Genomic DNA, 20,155 nt, shown 5'->3' on the forward strand with positions numbered 1-20,155 from the left:
GGCGGAGCTTAAAGCAGGACGTAGAGACGATAACTGACAATAACAAACAAACTCTGCCTCAAATAATCACGATCATTTCACAGGCATGGATTCATAATCTTCACGTTTGTTCATTATAATTCTGAGGTGAGTTTCTGAGTGCAATTGGGATTGTTTCACTTGTGATCTTGTAGCGTTCAACTCTTAACCCCTCCAATGTTAGCTTAGCCTATGATATGAAATGCTGAAAGACTGAAGATAGTATAGTTAGCATATATGGGTGTCTTATTGGACACGATGTATATCAGAGTGAATAGTTTGTTGTTGAAACAAAACGACATTCCGTTTACTTAACGCTATTTCGCTAGCAGTTAGTTTTATACTTCTTATCTCTCATTACTCGATGATGCATTCAAAGTCGTGACGCTTACTTTATTTGCATAGTTCACATGCAAAGGCACATAAACGCACATTTACAAAGCACAACAAGGGCCGTGGGAATGAGATGTTCTCGTGCTTCATAGAGCAATAAAACAGCTGTGTTTGTGATACAGTGAGACCTTTGATCAGACATTCTCAGAATCTGACAAATTTACTTAAAGCACCCGTGTCAATCACCAGGTGAAAACAATGTTGTCTCCTGTACTAGGCGTATGTATGTATTTTTAGTCAATTAGATTTTAATTGTTTAAGTCATTAAGATAACCACATTACTGCAGCTAACTTTGTGGCAGGGAGGATGTTAGAGGAGAGAGAGGCCATGTGATCATGTAGGCCCACAAGTGGTCAGGTAATACTGAATCCTGTTCAATTAAATACTTGTTAATACTAATGTTAATTTGCATATCTTTAAAGTGACCTTCATGGTATTGTCTTAAACGACCGATGTTGCCCACCTCAATCTCCCAGATTTGTAGATGCCTTCATGTGCAAGTCAATCATAAATTAAAACACTTTGAGGTTATAGGAAGGCCGTTTCTTAATATTTTCTTTCCATAGGTGTAGGGCTGATGATCATTGTTGTTTGTTTGTTCACAAGACTTTCATTTTTAGGTAAGGGAACTTTTGGGAGCACTATGGAGGAGACGAGTCGTGAGGCAGTTGCCACTGCAGTGCAGCGTGTGGCAGGAATGCTGCAGAGGTCAGATCAGCTGGACAAAGTGGAGCAATACAGAAGACGGGAGGCTCGCAAAAAGGCCTCAGTGGAAGCCAGGCTGAAGGTGCTGTTTAAAAGACCATACAGTAGATTTCATTGTACACTATTCAGTTCAATTAGATGTTATTTGTATCGTGCTATATCACAACGTACATTATCTCTCGGCACTTTCACATAGAAAGGCTAGAGGATATCCAACAGTTCATACAATGTCAGAGGAGAGAAAAAAAAATATTTAAAGAAGATCTCTGACACATCCAGATTCAAAAATGTGCAGCATCTGCCTTGGCCAGTTAGGTTGACAGGAAAACTGGGGGCAGAGGCAGAAGATAAATATTGGGACATGGACACAAATCCTTTCTTTTTGGCTCTATACACCACGATGAAACATGATGTGCTTTAACTGCACACTTTCAGCTTTAGTTTGAGGGTATTTACATGTAAAATCAAGTGAACGGTGTAGGAATTACAATACTTTCTATGTGCCTCCCACTTTTTGGGGGACCAAAAATAGTGGGACAATTATTTCATGGACAGGTGTGGGCTATTCCCTCATTATGTCACCTTCAATTAGTTGATGAGTTGATTCCCGGAGTGACAATTGCATTTGGAATCTGTTGCTGTTAACTCTCAATATGAGATCCAAGGAGCTGTCACTGTCAGTGAAGAAGCCATCATTAGGCTGAAAAATCAAGACAAACTCATCTGAGAAATAGCAAAAACATTAGGTGTGTCCAAATCAACTGTTTGGAACATTCTTAAACAGAAAGAATGCACTGGTGAGCTTAGCAACACCAAAAGACCTGGAAGACCACAGAAACCCACTGTGGTGGACAACAGAAACATTATTTCCCTGGTGAAGAAATACCCCTTCACAACAGTTGAACAACAGGATGAATCCTGAAGTTTTTCGAGCAATATTATCTGCTCATATTCAGCCAAATACTTCAGAACTCATTGGACAGCACTTCACAGTGCAGATGGACAATGACCCAAAGCATACTGCAAAGGCAACCAAATACTTTTTTAATGCAAATAAGTGGAATGTTATGCAATGGCCAAGTCAATCACCTGACCTGAATCTGGTTGAGCATGCATTTCACTTGCTTGAAGACCAAACTAACGGGAAAATGCCCCAAGAACAAGCTGAACTGAAAACTGTTGCAGTAGAGGCCTGACAGAGCATCACCAGGGATGAAACCCAGCGTCTGGTGATGTCCTTCCAGACTTCAGGCTGTAATTGACTGCAAAGGATTTGAGACCAAGTATTTAACTATGAAAGTTTGATTTATGATTGTTTAGTTTGTCCAATTAGTTTTGGTCCCCTAAAAAGTGGGAGAGGCACATAAAGAAAGTGTTGTAATTCTTCCACCGTTCACTTGATTTGGATGTAAATAACCTCAAATTAAAGCTAAAAGTGCGCAGTTAAAGCACACCTTGTTCGATTCATCTCAAATCCATTGAAGTGGTGTGTAGAGCCAGAAAGAAGAGAACTCTGTCAATGTCCACATGTATGGATATATCAAGTATTTGTTTGAATTATAAAATAGCAGATTATATTTTCAAAATTAAGTTTTCTTTGCTCTTTATAACAAAGTAACAGAAAATATTGACATTTAGCTGAAAAAGAACCTGTTTCAATTGTTAAACAAAAAAAAAACATTCTAACATATGAATCGATTCTAGAATTAGTTGGCAATTCATATATTAATCGATTGATAATTGTTGCAGCCCTATATTCAATACACTCTTTATCATTGTTATTGTGCTCCATCACTTGGGAAATGCTGCGTCGTAAATGGCTAATCAGCTTATAGTTGGGTGTAAATCCTTGTTTTTTTCTTGATTGCATGCAATTTAAGTGTCAAAGCACTTTAACAGTAACAAGCCATTGGGTAAGATGTAATATGACACACAGTAATCTTGCAGGAAGAATGTAAAATATGTAATTGGTGATTAAATATGCTCACCTCAGTCAATAACAATAATGTCTGTCTCTTGACAACCCCCTAATGGTCTTCAGGCAGCCATCCAGTCGCAGTTGGATGGTGTTCGCACTGGACTGACCCAACTTCACAGTGCCCTTCTGGACGTCAAAGACATCCAGAGCTCATTGGCTGATGTCAGCAAAGACTGGAGGCAGAGCATCAACACCATCGAGAACCTGAAAGATGTAAAGGATGCTGTAGTTCAACACAGTCAGCTGGCCTCAGCTGTGGAAAACCTTAAAAACATTTTCTCCGGTGAGTTAAGTTCAAGCCCTCATAGTAGACGAGGTTGATATGGTCCCCGCCACAAAGAATATTGATATTATTCTATACCCACAAACCAATTTTAAAGCTTTTTTCCCCAGTTTCTGATGAAGGATTGAGAGGATAACTCTTTAACTTTTATAACTTTTGTGGCTTCTTTGAATTTGTTTAATTTGTTGTTAATTTGTTTGCAACTAACCATTATTTTTCATAATTGATTAATCTGTCGAGTACTTGATTGGTCCGTAAAATGTCGGAAAATATCAAAACTGTAGATTGGTCTTTACCAAACCTGTAAATTATGATGTTTTCAAATGTCTTCTGTTGTCCACAAACCAAAAATTATTCTGTTTTAATGATTACTTTGTTACCTTTTTTATTTATTGAGAGAATAATCAAAACGAATGGTCCATCCATCCATCCATCATCTACCGCTTTATCCTCCACCAGAGGGTCGCGGGGGGTGCTGTGCCTATCTCAGCAGACATTGGGCGAAACGAATGGTCGATTATCAAAATAGTTGACTGATTAGTTTAGTAATTGATTAATCAAATCATCAGTGCAGCCCCAATCACAATAGGTTTTGTCCTTGACCATGTATTGGTTGAATGCTATGTTTTTTCTTATTATTATTATTACTTATTATTGTGTGTTCTATTATGCCTATTTTTATTGGTGAAACGTTTACCATAGTTGTGCTCATAAATAAGAATGTTTGATTTCTTGACCATTTTTCAGAGAATATGAATGATAACACAAAAACTTTTCTTTCACTCATGGTTAGTGATTGGCTGAATCCATTTATTATCAAACAACTGTGTTTACTCTTTTTAAATCATAATCACAACACAAAGTACCCAAATGACCCCAACCCAATGACAGGCCGACTTGGCCTTGTGTTTTGGATCATTGTCTACGTGACTTCGAATTGTTAAAATTAGTCTGTAAAGTAACGCTAAACTTCAAAAACAGAGGCACACATACCCAGTTCACAGGTACGCTGGATATTTGTAGTGCTGCTCTTTTGGTTTAGTAAACAGACTGCTCCAGTTCGACTGTAGGCGCACTAACGGCGCTAAAAGGAGCTAATGCAGGTGCCTGGACTCTGGTGTCACGGCACGTAAACGATGATATCATGCACGTCTTTTTCCGGTCAGTCGTCATGCGTTAACCCACGTTAACCTATTGCACAGCACTAGTATTTTTTGATGACTGACTGCATTCATCTTGCCATCAATTCTGACCAAATGTTCTGTGCCTTTATTTATATATATATATATATATATATATATATATATATATATATATATATATATATATATATATATATATATATATATATATATATATATATATATATATATATATATATATATATATATATATATATATATATATATATATATATATATACATACATACACAATAACTCCTCTCCTACTATTTGTGACTGTGTGTGACTGTACAGTGCCAGAGATTGTAGCAGAGACGCAGCAGCTGATAGAGCAGGCAGAACTGCTGCAGGCCCACAGGAAGCTGATAGAGCTGGAGTGTTCACGGGATGACCTCATGTATGAACAGTACAGAATGGACAGCGGAAACACCAGTGACATGAACCTTATCTCCATCTATTTTGAGGACGTAAGTACAATTTCTAGCAATTGAGTGGTTTGTCACAAAACCTCACAAATCATTCAACACATGTGACATATGTGTGATGTAACCTGATTTGATTGAACATATGTGCCTATATTAAAAGAGAGTTGTGCCACGGATGCACCCGGTTTGAAACATGCTTTAAGTGTATGTCTCAAGTAGGGCTGGTTGTATTGTGCTGCATAAACCAGATGTCCTTTGTTGCAGGATAACCTTGCAATAAACAGCATATAGTTGCTGCAAAATGAAATGCAACTATTTAACGTCTGATACCATTCTGTTTTTTTTTAAACGACTAGTAGTAGTAAGTTTTGTTTTGAAAACCAGATTGAGGTCTTTGTCTTCTAGGTTCAGGGATTATCAGATGAGCTGGCCAAACAGTTGTGGATGGTACTGCAGAGGGCTATGGTAACAGTTCGTCGTGACCCTACAATGGTGGTGTCTGTGGTTCGTATCATCGAGCGTGAGGAGAAGATTGATAGACGCATGGTGGACCGCAAGAAGCAGACTGGCTTCATTCCACCAGGGCGACCCAAACGGTGGAAAGACAAAATGTTTGAGGTAAGAGGAGAGGTGATAAAAAAAATCCCTCTTTAAAAAAAAAAAAGAAGATGATGATGATATGAATTTGTGCAATTTGAGTTTGCCCTTTTGTGGTCCTTTTCTCGTTACCTCGTCTATTTGTGATTCCTTCTCGTTCTTGTTTACATGTTCTTTTTTGTCCCTCTTTTTCAATCCCTGTGGCCTTTTTTTGCCTCCTGTTTCTTCCTTTGACCTCAATATCTCTGCCCAAATGTAAGACCACATAGAGGCTGCATTAATAACTCAAATGCTAATTTGTAATTTACCTTCATGGAAAAGTAACTGGTGTGGTGTCATCATTGAGCTCACAGTGGCCCATCACTTTGTATGTGGAACAAATCATGACGACCAAGGCAAAGGGTGTGGTTTAAATACACTGAGGAATCAAGGAGGCGACGAACAGCTGTGACAAACAAGACACGGGTGAACCAGGTTGTGGTAATCACAGAGGGGAAAAGTAAAGTGCACACAGACAGGGACGAGAAAACTTCAAAATAAGAGGGATTTTCACAATAAAATGGCATGGACAAACAGAGCATGACAGACGGCACTATCAGGCTCAGGTTTTTGAATTGTTGCAAAGAATAACCTGTTGCATCAAACACTTGTCAGACACACACACACACACACACTATATATTGGATCCCACAACACAGACTTTTAAACTGTCAGGTCAAAACGTTTACATTAGAAAAGTAACACGTCAACAACAAATTTATCAATCACACCAACTCTCTAATGACTAATGACGGAGCCGTCTGAGCCAGCGGATCATTTCATCAGGACAGGCCGAGCTAACGCTGCTCTGTGCCGCCCAATCCGCCCACGGAGCATCTGTGGACGCTGATCACCTCCGACAAAGTCGCTGCCAAACTATAAATACATCACATCTTAATACACAAACCACATTTATGATTTCCAAATCCCTAATTTATCGCCTCAAATGATCTTAAAACTGCGTTCTGGGACACAGAAATATATTTATTTCAGGTTTTCATTTGTTTTCTCTGATGAGGCAGATGTTGCACATCTTTAAGTCTGGTTCTGTCAGAGATTTCTACTTCTGTTAAAAGGGATTTTTTTTCTCTCCACTGATGCCAAGTGTTTGCTCATTGCGTGATTTGTTGGGTTTCTCTGCTCTCAGTGATGTTGTCTATGAACTGAGACTTGAGATAATGTATGCTGTGATTTGGTGCTATACAAATAACATTTTAAATAATAAAATAAAAAACATTTTGTTACTGTCAGCACCGAGATGCATTATATGTATATTATATTTTTAGATATCTTAGTTTACTTGATTTTCTGTGTAATGGCTTTATCTTGGATAGGTCTATCTGCTGAACCATCCATACTCTGCCCCCTTAACAAATTAACTTTTCTGTGTCTGTTTCAGGTGTTGGAGGGAACTGTAAGCACTCGCATTGAGAGCACCCAGGCTGTGACCAAAGAGGCTGATAAAATGTGGCTGGTGCGTCTTTTAGAAATAACTAGGAAATACGTTCTGGATGACCTCATTGTTGTCAAGAACCTCATGGTGCAGTGCTTTCCTCCTCACTACAACACTTTCAACAGGTAAGGAAATCTTCAGGATGAACCATAGTGTAAAAACATCACTCTGCTGTTTATCCATCACAAGTCCACACGTACTTAAAACTGTAAGTGGTTCAGCTGCATTCATGTCAGAGATGCTTTCCTTATTGTAGAATGTAGCTAGAAGCAACAGATTTTATCAAGATGCTGGAATAGTTGGAAAAATCTTCAATTTTTTCATAACTGATGCATGAGCTTGTACTGTGAATTGTCACAAATCTCATACATTTGCAGATTATTTTACAGATTTACAATTCAAATTATATACACATATTAGGGTTGGGCGATATGGACTAAAAGTCATATCTCTATTTTTGCGTGTATTAGTATGTAGTTTATAAACACAGTTATCAATGTTTTAAGCTGAGGAACAGTGTCCAAACAGCTGCTGTACTCAAGCAGCCAATCAGCATCCACCTCCAACAAACAAGCTCTTTGATCGACTTAAGGCCACATTATACTTTTCTGACTGCGTAATCCACTATCCGACTGCATAACCACGGAGACCCCTCAAGCCTTCATAGTTCTCCGTCTTGTTGCCGGATGCGCACTGCAATTTCCTACCCGATCAGTAGGGGTCGCTACGCAAGGTTGTTGTGCTTCTGGCTACAGTGAGCAATGGCTTCAGAGAGAGAAAGACTGTTGTTGTTGCAGCGGAATAACATTGAAACAGTGGCCGTTTCTCACCTGAAATAAATGTTTTTCTGGCCCGGAACGCAGTTTTAAGATCATTTAATGCGAGAAATTAGCCATTTAGAGTCTAAACATGTGGTGTGTGTATTAAGATATGACGTATGTATAGTTTGGCAGCGGTGATCAGCTCTGCCTCTGTGTACGCCGGCAAAGAGCAACGTTATCTCGGCCTGTCCTGAGGACCAATCGCAGCCCTTGCTGTCACCGTTGTCCCTTGACGGAGTGACGGACACTTAATAAAATATAAAAAAATATTTTGTGCAGCCGGAGACGATGCAGAGGCTCTCCGACAGGCTTTCCGGCAACGTAGAGGGCTATCCGTAAGCTAAGTAGAGCACTTTACGCAGGAGTATACATTGGGCTTTACAAGGGACTGCTCTCTCAGACCTCTCTGTGCCCAGCAGTCGCTCGGTACATGCCAAAACTTCAGCACATGAGTATAATCTACATACTAATGAGTATTCATGCATTATAAATGAAGAATTCAAGATTTAGTCATGCTTAACTAATGCTAATGTCTACTTATTATAACGTGTTACCATTTATTTCCTCTTTATGTGAGAAGAATGTCTAAGATCTAAAATGTGACCCGCCATGGCCAAAGAGGGCACTAGTTGGCCCAGCAAAAAACGATCACAGTATTGTGGGTCTTAAAACCATAAACGTTGTTTTTGAAATAAGGTTGTTTAATTGCTGTGACTCATTCCTAGTTTAAACTTTATTTCACATCTCAATTCTCACTGTGTTTGTCTCCAATATGATATATTAACTGAATTGTTAATATACTAACTAATAATAACTAATTGTGTATTAAACCACTGATAGAATTAGAATAGTATAGAATTAATCATTGCACACACACCCAATTAGTGATGGTGAATTTGTTGTAATTGCGCCCAGGGAGAATTGGGAGATTGATGCCTTGCCCAGGGTTCTCCCAGCCCTTGGCCCGTCCCAGGAGTGATGAGAGTTACGAGTCCAAATTCCTCACTGATCATCTGAACTGATACACACCTTCAACGTATTCAGTTAAAAATACAGATTGAGGCAGGAGTTTCACATGTATGTTTGTTTCAGGTTTTTCAGTCTGTACCACAATGCTGTGTCCACTCGTGTCAAAGAACTGGCCGCTGAGGACTTGGAGGCTAATGAGATCGTGTCCTTGCTTACCTGGGTCCTTAACACTTACAAGAGGTGCACACTTGCATGCATACACTTTCACTTTTTTATGTTTGCATATTTTGGGACTTCCATCAGTTTTAATTCAGTACTGTATGATTCAATAGCACACAGCAGTAGGGTATATTTGTGTTTTCTTCTGAGTTGACTGTGCAGAAACTTGAGTTAAAGTCTCACAATAACCAAAAATGGATAGTGAAATATACAACCTCTAGGATTTTAATAATTTTAATATTGCCCACAGGTAGGTGTGGGACATATGAGCTTGCTGTTTTCTAAGTGAAATTTGACATATTGACATTTGTGTTATTTTCAAAACAATTTCTAAATAATAGTAATAATAATGATATGTATGTGTGGATGACTATTTAAAACACTAAACAAGTATATTTATATTACTTAATGGATGTAATAATGTGATCAATTGTATAGTTATTAGCGCTGGGTGCCGTTCATAATTGAACCGATACGGTATCGGTATCTGGAATTTGATCATAAACATAAATACATTTTAGTTAGAAATAAATCTAGACCTCTCTTCAAAACCAATCTCCTTTTTTGTCTGCCCTAAGTGTTTTTGCACAATCAGCTGTGGACTGTGACCTTACCGGCCAAAAGTTAGTTACACGGCTAAAGACGAGCAACGCTTTTGGAGGAGTCAGAGACTGACCCTGTTCGACGAGAACAAGATATGTCACGGCTCTATCCGTGACTAAGTGAGGCAACAAAAAAAGACACAAATCTTAGTAGTATCAGCTACTAGCACTGCTCGCGTTGGTAGCTGATGCAGTGGTCGTCGTGTTCCAAAACAGTACATTCTTTACCTTTAAAATAAATCCCGTGTTTGATCAGGTGCTTCATCAGGTTTGAGGTGTTTCCCAGCCTGCCTTGAATTTCTGGTCACAAATATTACATTGACCATTTTCTGTGTCAAACTTTCGACCGATTTTGGCTCCCTATTATTGCTGTCATGCTCTCATTTCAAGTACAGAAATTTGGCACAGATCTGATTTATTTGTTTGGACGATGTTAAAAAAATGAAAATCGATTTTTCCTTTTTACTGTGCTCGCTCAGCTCCCGATCCCTCTGCTCCATTCACCTCCCCTCCCCTCCCCCACTAGTTCTCTGACAATATCAACATGGCAGCGTGCGTAGAACAGGGGGAGACTGCGTCATAAGGATCAAGCCGAACAGTGCTGAACTGTAAATCAGTTAAAAAGACTTGGGGACAGCACCACTGAACACAGTCCCGGAACGCAGTTTTAAGATCATTTGGTGCCCTAGACGGAGTGATGGACACTTAAAAAAATATTTTGTGCAGCTGGAGATGACGCAGAGGCTCTCTAACAGGCTCTCCGGTGACGTAGAAGGGTTTACGTAACTGGCGTAGAACACTACGCAGGAGTATAAATATGACTAATCTCGCGGGCTGAATACAATTGTATTGCAGATGAAATCATATATGCATGGTCAGAGTGACAGTTTTTACGTGTGTATGTTTCAGTGTGGAGATGATGGGTCATCCCGAGCTGCATTCAGAGTGTGACATTAACCAGCTGGAATCTCTGCTTCCTCAGGATGTGGTTGATGTTCTGCTCAGCAAATATGTCAAGACTTTTACAGTAAGCAGCACACACAATCATGGACACAAGTGAATTAACTATTTATTTAGTCTTTGGTCTTCATGCCCATTGAGTAGACCTTCAACGTGATATTTCTTGATTAAGTGATAAGTTGTTGGTCAGAAAATGTTTGCCAAAACCTCAAAATGATGTTATCTTCTTTTGCCCACAAATCGAAATTATCAATTTGATCTTTAATGAAAATATCAAAGGCTGGTTTTAATTATAAAAGAAAAAAAAGTGATGATCTTAAGTTTAATGTGCTAATAAAACATTCATATTTGAAAATGCTGACTTTTAAACAGTGTAGATTACCAGTCTTTTCACATGTGGACCCAGACTTTTACTTTTGAGTCTCTTCAGTCTAACATAACAGGCTGGCTGCGAAAGGCCTTGGAGACCGATAAGAAAGACTGGCAGAAAGAAACAGAGCCTGAAGCTGACCAAGATGGATACTACCAGACCACCCTGCCTGCCATTGTCTTCCAGGTACCTTACACACTAAGCCACTGTAGACATTTCACATTAAACTGATGCTTAGGGCTGTCTATTATTTGATTACTTGAACAGATGTAAATGAGTACCGTTTAGAATCTAGCAGAGAGTGAACACAAGGTTTCCTACCACGTCATATGACAATGTCTTCTGCAGCAGAGGCCCATCAGTGAGGCTGTTCTCTCTCCAAATAGCAGGCTCCTGCATTGGTGGAGAGACACCACTGCACACTACTGCACTGAAAACTACCAAATAACCTAAACCAATACTTTCTGTAAGATGGCTGTTAAATATCTGTTTGCCAGTGATTTTCTGGCAAATAGTGGCCTTGACAAACATAACATTTTTGTTGAACGCTATTAGAGCTTCCTGTTGTCAGCAATTTATGCCTTTGTACTGTATGTTATGAATATGCTAGCGCTAGCAGCACTGTTAACAAATGTGGCCAGCCATGACAAAACCGGGAACAAGTAGACCAAGGGACATTTTGAGTTATTTTGAGTTTGACACATAAGTCAAAACATAACGTTCTGAAACGCACAGTGGATTATTAAACGACAAAACATGTTTTAATCCCTGCATGTGAATTGGAATGAAAACTCACCGCATAAGAAGATAGACGGTTAATAAGAGGTCATGTCATCATCTCAGACTTAACTACTGTTTGTTGTTTTTGCGACGGTGTAGCCTGCTGTACCTTTTTAGGTACGGTCTCGTACTTTGATTAAAGCTGCACTGTAAAAGGAAGCCGTGCTTTTTTCCATGCTATTACTATGTTCTTATTAAATCCTTTGTAATAGAACATTCCATTGTCTATGCAGTTAAATTAATTTGTATCATATACTTAAGTAAACATGTAAACATGTCAAATTACCTAGTTTGTAAGATGCAACTGTAACACACAAAAAGGAATGTTTAATACCAAGATATAATAAAGGCACAGTGGAAAGTAACAATATGAATAGATTTTTACCTATGTTGGTCCTCGTGTACATGTCTGCTGGGGGCTCTATCCTCTACAATGTACAAACTTCAAAAACACTGTTTGCTGTGATGAAAATATAAACAAATATTAAGTTCAAGCATTCTCTGTCTACTTTATTTGAATATATCTTCTACTCTTCATCAGATGTTTGAGCAGAACCTGCAGGTCGCTGCTCAGATTGATGGAGATTTCAAAGAGCAGGTTCTAAAGCTGTGCCTGAAACAGATGAACACTTTCCTCATCAGGTAGTTTGCTTCAAAGTAAATGCCTTAAATGCTTTAAGGCTATAATTGTAGACCCCCTAGATTTATTTAATCAAAACTATCATGTTCATAAGCTCTATGACCATAATAAATGCATGTATTGTCATTAATCATGATATTAATTCAATGGTTCAGATGTAAGTAAGTGTGTTTTTGTTGGGTATAGGTACAGAGAGGAGGCAGTCGTCTACAAAGAAGACCATCTCAGAGACAGACAGCTACCTCAGTGTTATGTGCAATACATGATAGCCATCATAAACAACTGCCAGACATTTAAGTAAGTAAGATTTCATTTTGAACATATGCTTGTGTTTACTGTTTGAGTAGGGTAGGGTATTCTTTGAAGCATTTGGCTGAATATGAGCAGATAATATTGCTTGAAAAACTTCAGAATTCATCCTGCTGCTTTTGTCAGCAGTTACCTCATCAATAAATACAAGGGACCCAGTTCCATTGGCAGCGATACATGCCCATGCCATGACACTACCACCACCATGCTTCACTGATGAGGTGGTATCCCCTTTTATAATGTTATATAGTAGGGATGCCAACTTCTGAGGAAACCTTAGAGTGAGACATCGTGGCAAATTACCACCACACACCCAATATATTTATTTATGGTAATATGTTATGCATCGCAAGCTTATTAATGCTTTATACAATAATGAGGTAAATAATGTTGAAACTGTCCAGAATCAATCCTACAACCTTCCCACAAGTCCACCTATTTAACCACTCGACTACCGCTGTTCTTCTCTCTGTGCATGTCAGAAGAAGACCATTAGGTTAGATTAGAAAGTGACTAAAAGATGCATCCCTGTGTCATTTGAAGTGCCACCGCAGCCCGCGCCGAGCAGGATCAGCCGCTGACAGAACAGAACTTCTGGTGGTCGGTGCTGTCGGGGTTGTGGCTCCGGGCAGAACCACCTGTCTAGGAGAAGAGCCCATTCTGCACCGTTCAAAAGCATGTCCTATATAGACCCTCACTTTGCTGCAAACTTTATCTTGGCGTTTTTGACATTCATACCGAGGTCTTTTAGGTTTCCTTAAGTGTAGCTACGTAACTGGCAACCTATGGTTGCTCAGCAGCTGAGACTCTACTGACTGCTATGATTGGTAGACGGCGGTAGATGGCGCCTCATGCCAAAACATAATTTCAAAACATTAACAAACTTTGCGGTGCAAAATATTTTTTTTAATGCAAATATTTTTGTTGTACTGTTGTTGTTGGTGAGTTCAGTTTGTTATATGAACATTATTCCTGGTCCTCTGTGACATATTAGGAGGATTTTATGGCCAGTAGCTTTAGATTTATTACATAATGCACCTTTAATATTTAGATTTAACATTTAGGTGTCACATTTAATATTTAGATTTAAATATTTAATTTATGTAAATGTTAAATATTGGTTTAAATGTGGAAAAGTTTAACATTTTCTAAACATTGTTTGATGTTTACAATTAACCTCAGCAGTTGTGCAGGGTCGACTGAGAGTCATAAATAAATGTCAAGAAAATCAACAAAATCACAATTAAACACGGAATGGGGGTGGGTGCTGATCTTCTATTATTACATTTCAAAACTTGTTCTACATGCGACTATATTGTGTGTTCCTCAGGGAGTCCATCAACAGTCTGAAACGGAAATACTCTCAGTCTTCAGAGGCCACTGACAGTGATGCTGCCATTGAAAGGACCCTCAATGAGGTGGCCAAGGAGGGATGTCAGTTCCTTTTGGATGAAGTCTTCCTCGACCTTGATGTAAGTGCTTTAACCAATCTGTCTGTGTGTGTTATATTTGCATCTTTTCTTAATTATTTAACATAAAATGCATAATATATTGTATCAAATGTATTGCCCATGTAATTGCTATAATAACATGGGCTCTTGGGGCCAATTCCAATTCCTATCTTAACCCTCAATATTAACCCTCAAGCTCAACCCTTAATCTTAACTGGCCCTCAACACCAAGTGTTGAGGGTTATTTTGTCACTTAGAAATGGGACACCCCTTAAATGCAGATACGTCTTCAGACTGTAGGGGGCAGAATAACGCGAAAGCTGCGTCCAGTCTGTCAACTCCAAAAAAGAAGAAGAAGAAGAACACATTTACGTCACGATTATTTATTACGATCCGTTTGTCAGTCAAGTTATTAGGTTGTCAGTTAGTTATAAGATGATACTCATACAAATACCACAACCACGGACATATTCAGCTGACAGTTACCACACACCACGGCTTATTGAAAAGTAAACCATAGCAAACGATCGCTTGTCCGCACCGACCGGCTATTGACAAAAGATCGTAAAATAAAAATAAATGTTACGCAACAATGACGTCAGTAATCCATAATATGGGCCTAAACTAGGATAATACAATGGTTTTCATAATTTTTATATCTCTATTAACAAAGAAAATACTTTGTTATGTGAAAACACGCAATGCATTCTGGGTAGCCCTTGCTCCCAAGGGTGGTCTCGGAAAATCTCAATATTGAGGGCGATACCCTTGGTCCTCATTTATCCACTCGTTGTGTTGGCTTTCACAGTAACAATTCTGTTTGATGAGGCTTCAAATTTGGTTAGATTCACCCAATCAAATCAAAACAATATGTTTTGTGAACTGGAAACTAAAATGTGTATAACTTTGTTAACCATCATATTTATGGTTAACAGTCACACACATATATATGTGTGACTTTTTTTATGTTCAAATAATTCCAATCCTAATGATCATGACTTTTCACTGACCAGAATCACCTGAATGAACTGCTGACCAGGAAGTGGCTGACAGGCTCTCATGCTGTGGACACCATCTGTGTGACGGTGGAGGATTACTTCAATGATTTCAAGAAGATCAAGAAACCATTCAATCAGGTCAAAACTGGGCAGAGTGTCTCCATAAATTAGTGTGGAATGTTATTTGTTTGTCTTGAAATAAGGAAATAATAAGCTGATTGATTTTTATTGAAAAATAATGTCTAACATTCACAGTTCTATCTTGTGTACATTAAATAATATTCTGCTGTGTTGGATGTGGTGTGTGCAGGAGATGACAAGTGAGGCTCTGCGCAGGGTGGTGGTGGAGTACATTAAAGCAGTAATGCAGAAGAGGATCACTTTCAAAAATGCAGAGGACAGGAAGGAGGGAGCAGAGAGGATGATCAAAGAGGCCAATCAGTTCATGTTTCTTTTCAGAAAACTGGCTGCTGTAAGTTAACATAGAATGGTTTATCTGTGTTGCTCCTCCTGTTTTCCATGCATGATGCGCGCAGTTCCCACCAGAAATAGACCGAAAGATCTGTTGATCATGATCTTGACATTCTATGATTACATAAAAATGAAACCTCTCACTGTAGTTTTAATTTTGAGGTTAAACCTGTATACATGAAACAGTGCATGCTAGACACATCCATCCAGTGTTAACCAGGCATAATGCATTTTTATATCAGTGTAAGAATGTTATGTTTAGTTTCTACTACTCTTCAGAGAATACAAGGCCACTGCACAGTGTTACCTGTTAAAAACTGAGGATAATCACATTGTTTTCTTTCATGGTCATAAAATGCCAAAAGTTTGCCAAAACATTCAAAGACCATGAGTGATCAGCAAGCACTGCTCCCCTCCTCCTTTGAATGTGTTTGCTCTCATCATGGAACACAAAACAAAAGATGTATTTTTCCTCAAGTTTCTTTGCCTGTTAGAAGTTTGGGTAGTTATTGTTCCTTACCTGTACTAAGGATCTCAGGAGATAATTGAATTGAAATTGATTTGATTATTTTTTTCCCATTTAGCTTCCTGTAGGGTCACATTTTTGAATATGCTCATGATCTCATTCAAACAAGTCTACTCTACTTGACTTGGGCTGGAACTAAAGATTATTTTCATAAATGTTGATTCTTTTTCCAATTAATCAATTAGTTGGTCCAGAAAATGACAGAAAATGTTAACTGGTGTTTCCCAAACCTCCAAATGATGATGATGATGGTGACAGACCTTTTGTCCACAAACTATTCCATTTCAATCATTTATTTGTTCTATGGAGCAAAGAAACCATAAAATATTCACATTTAAAAGCCGAAAAACACAGACCAACCAATGCATTATCAAAAAAGTCAATGATTCATTTTGTAATCAATTAATCATTTCACCTCTATACTTGACTGTGATAGATGATAGATTAGCCAATGTTAAATAGTAAAGATTATCATCTGCAGTTAATGCACATTAAAAACTCAGAGAGAGAGAGAGAGCACAGTCAGACACAGAGTAGGTGTCTCTAGGCCACATGCTATCCACTAAGTTGGTGTTGTGGAGGAATTGTTTTTTTGACAGACGAGGCAAAGGATCACAACTTCCAGTCATTCTCAATAAACTGCCGTGACACAGAGGGAACTTTTGTTTTTCATGTCAGAGGTCAGCGCATACCAGAAGTAAAAAAAAACTTGTGTTAAATGATTTTATCGTTAATCTAACACGTTAACTTTGACAGCCCAAGATATAACACTTAGAAGAATGTATAAGCACAGTGTTTGGTTAAATACGTCATTCCATGAGATGATACTCACAATTGTTCAGATTGTTGGTTGTTGTGCTCAGCTAATGTAGGTGATGTAGAGTAAGACCTGGCTGAAGTGGTTGATTTTTTGCACATAGGGTGAAGACACGGACCGGCTTTGTGGTGCCATCACTGCTATTGCAGAAGTGTTTAAGCTGACCGACCCCACACTATTGTTCCTGGAGGTCACCACTCTGGTGTCCAAGTATCCTGACATCAGGTAAACACACAGACACACACTGATGTGTAACATGTAAGAGTGTTTATTGGCAGAAGTCAAATGTACTTTTTAAGGTTTGGGTTTTGAAGTAGAAGTGTACTACACAAACAATGACTCTATTTTTTGTTTAAAGAGCCCTTACCTCAAAGTTTGATGTAATGTAGGTGTCGCACCTAAAGTGGCTGAATTATACCATTTACATCACATTTGGGAAATTGGAGCTTGTCACCATATTCCAGTTGAGAAGTCAGAAAAGCAAAATTAGCCATTTTTAGCAATACCAGTCAATAACAACACACAGCGTAGCAACATGTTTACAGTTACGAATGAAACACTCCTACAGTATGTGTACGGCTGATTTACTGTGAAACAAAGACTACAGAAGTGTTATTAATGATAAAAGTAGTTTTATTTTTGTATTTTTTAGAATCCTGGTAGACTTTTCCAACAAATTCACAGGTAGACATTTAACAGTGGTTAATCACTTGATCCACTGTCCAGGGTGTACCCCGCCTATCACCCTATGTCAGCTGAGCTATTCATCAACCTTATTAGAATTACTCCTAAGAACCCTGCTAAGAGTTGACTTATGAGTAAAAAAAAATCTTTGAAGCTGCACTTAAAAGTTAGTTATAAAGCGTCTTACTCACAATTTAAACGATGTGTAGGAATGAGTCTTAAGTGTCACTCTCAGAGCTGAATTACGACAGTACTATGTGCCATAAACAGAATTTTAGGTGACGTCACTTCCGTGTCCATGGAAATGACCAATCACGGCAGGGAATCCGTTGTCTAAGAATAAAGAAATGTCTTAGAAATATTGAAATGGACAATGGGAGTGTATATTTTGACAATAATCTACACTCAACTAAAATATAAACGCACAAAGAAAAACTTGTTCTTATTGTTATGTGACAAAACAGAGTAACTATCCAAAAATAACAGTACGACGTTATCAATAAAGTGGCTTTAATTTGCGAGCATTAGGATAAATTTCAAAACAAAAGTCCTGGAGTAATGACAGGAAGAACACAATGTGGGTCGATGATCCAAGTTCACAAACTTCAATAACGTGTCCACCAATAGCCTCACGCAGAGTGATACACTGGCAAATTTGAATTATCCGGGGTGTAGTTGGAAAGTCAATGAAACGCATGACGAGGTGAGGAGCAGAAAGGGTCATTATTGTTTCCATAACAATTCTGCTAATCGATGGTTGTGATAGCCCCAAATCATCAGTGTTGCACTGTTTCATTTTCCCAGTGGTGAGATATCGAAGCATTGTGATGACCTTCTGACGTTAAAGCTTTGCTGCGTGATGTTGCTGATGAGATGACTCACCTCATTAAATCTGTGAGAAAAATAATACCCGCTATCTTTAAATAAATAAAAATACTTAAGAACGCTGAAAAATGGCCTTTACAAATTCTCAGGACTTAAGATTAAAATTTGGCCCCTGATACACTATATATTCACTTTGTCAAGTATTGTGAAACATCGGTGGTCAATATCTGTGGATTTAAAGTGTGTAGTGAACTCTGACAGGTTGGATCCAGCACTGGTCCTGTTCACTTTTGCCTCATCTCACACTGCCAACATGGCGTCTCATAGGGATGAGTCACGTGATGTCTGGAGCTTCTTTTACCGTTAATTGGACTTCTGTCCCACAATAAATCAGTTGTACACTACTGTGTTAGTGCTTCACAGAACAAGGTAATTTGTTGGTTTTTTGTTGTTTGCATTTTTTGTCCCTCCTGCTGTCCACAGGGAGGACCACATCCAGGCGCTGCTGGCGGTGCGTGGGGATGCCAGCAGGGAGATGCGTCAAATGATCATCGGAACCTTCAGCGAAAACAAGGTGTCTTACTCTGCGGTCGCTCAGCCCATCTTCAAAGATATCACAGTACCTACCATCACTATGACGACCATGACGACCATGACCTCAATGGCAACTGCAAAACTGCTCAAATAAAACCAGTCACCATGACAACACGATGTCCACTGTCACCACCTTCAGGCACAATTAACATAAGTAAAGCTGTTCTCCGGACATGGAGGGAATGGCCCACAATACAATGGTGTGAAGGTCACCATAGTTTCCTGAAGGGGTCTGCAGTCTCATCATTACATGTCACAAATGATTTCACACTGAACCTTTAACGCAGCTTGTTGTTTTCTGTCCCATCCCTTACTTTGGTGTCTTTATTTTCATCCTGATCACATGTAACTTCAAATGAAAAAATAAAATAGAAATTGTAAAAGCATTTGATACTCTCCAAAGCGTCTGAGAGTGGTTCCCTGCTTTAACTTCTCACACAAAGGAACTAAATGTCAGAGTAAAAAACTGGTTGTGCATTGATAGTTGATCCTGTAGGTGTTTTTTTCTGATGTAACATGTTTGCTTAGACAAGACTTATCCTTGTGAGCTGAATTTACAGATCATTTCAACAATCTATAAATGTGTCAGTGTCACACGACATCATCCAGTTACGCACACGCGCATTACGCACACACGCATTACGCACAGAATGAGCAGACAATGTTCTACTCAACGTTCAAGCAAAAAAAAAGCAAAGAAGCGCAGCTCCCCCCTCTGGAACGGTGGATGCACTGCTACTCATTATCAAAACATTGTTTTAGCATTGTTTGTCACGACTCCCCGCCGCAGTCCCTTTTATGACTTTGACCCAGAGTCAGAAGACACTGTCGCTCGTGAAATACCTCCACAACGGACGTTATTCTTCTTCTGCGGTTCAATGTACGCAACCGGATGTTCCCGGACTAGTGCCCGGAGCAGGGCGATCTGCTGTTCAGGAGAACCTGTGTTTACGTAACCGGACCAGGTTTTTTCAGAGATCTTTTTGAGCCCCGAGATTGCAATAAAACACAGCGTTCTCAGCAGTGGCTGAACTTCAGGGCTTC

General features: G+C 39.0%; 1 protein-coding gene across 1 annotated transcript; it reads left to right on the top strand.

Moving 5' to 3' along the window:
* On the top strand, positions 1 to 19,448 carry exoc3 (exocyst complex component 3). Its single transcript, XM_083907911.1, has 16 exons — positions 1 to 126; positions 1,033 to 1,199; positions 3,159 to 3,378; positions 4,856 to 5,028; positions 5,392 to 5,604; positions 7,022 to 7,200; positions 8,989 to 9,105; positions 10,596 to 10,713; positions 11,077 to 11,202; positions 12,338 to 12,438; positions 12,623 to 12,733; positions 14,076 to 14,217; positions 15,210 to 15,332; positions 15,505 to 15,666; positions 17,112 to 17,233; positions 19,001 to 19,448. The coding sequence occupies exons 2-16, from the start codon at positions 1,056 to 1,058 to the stop codon at positions 19,203 to 19,205; spliced, it is 2,256 nt and encodes a 751-aa protein (XP_083764037.1). The 5' UTR covers positions 1 to 126; positions 1,033 to 1,055; the 3' UTR covers positions 19,206 to 19,448.
* The last annotated feature ends 707 nt before the right edge of the window (positions 19,449 to 20,155 follow it).

The sequence above is a fragment of the Microchirus variegatus genome, assembly GCF_963457635.1.
Source record: "Microchirus variegatus genome assembly, chromosome: 21".
NCBI lineage: Eukaryota > Metazoa > Chordata > Actinopteri > Pleuronectiformes > Soleidae > Microchirus > Microchirus variegatus.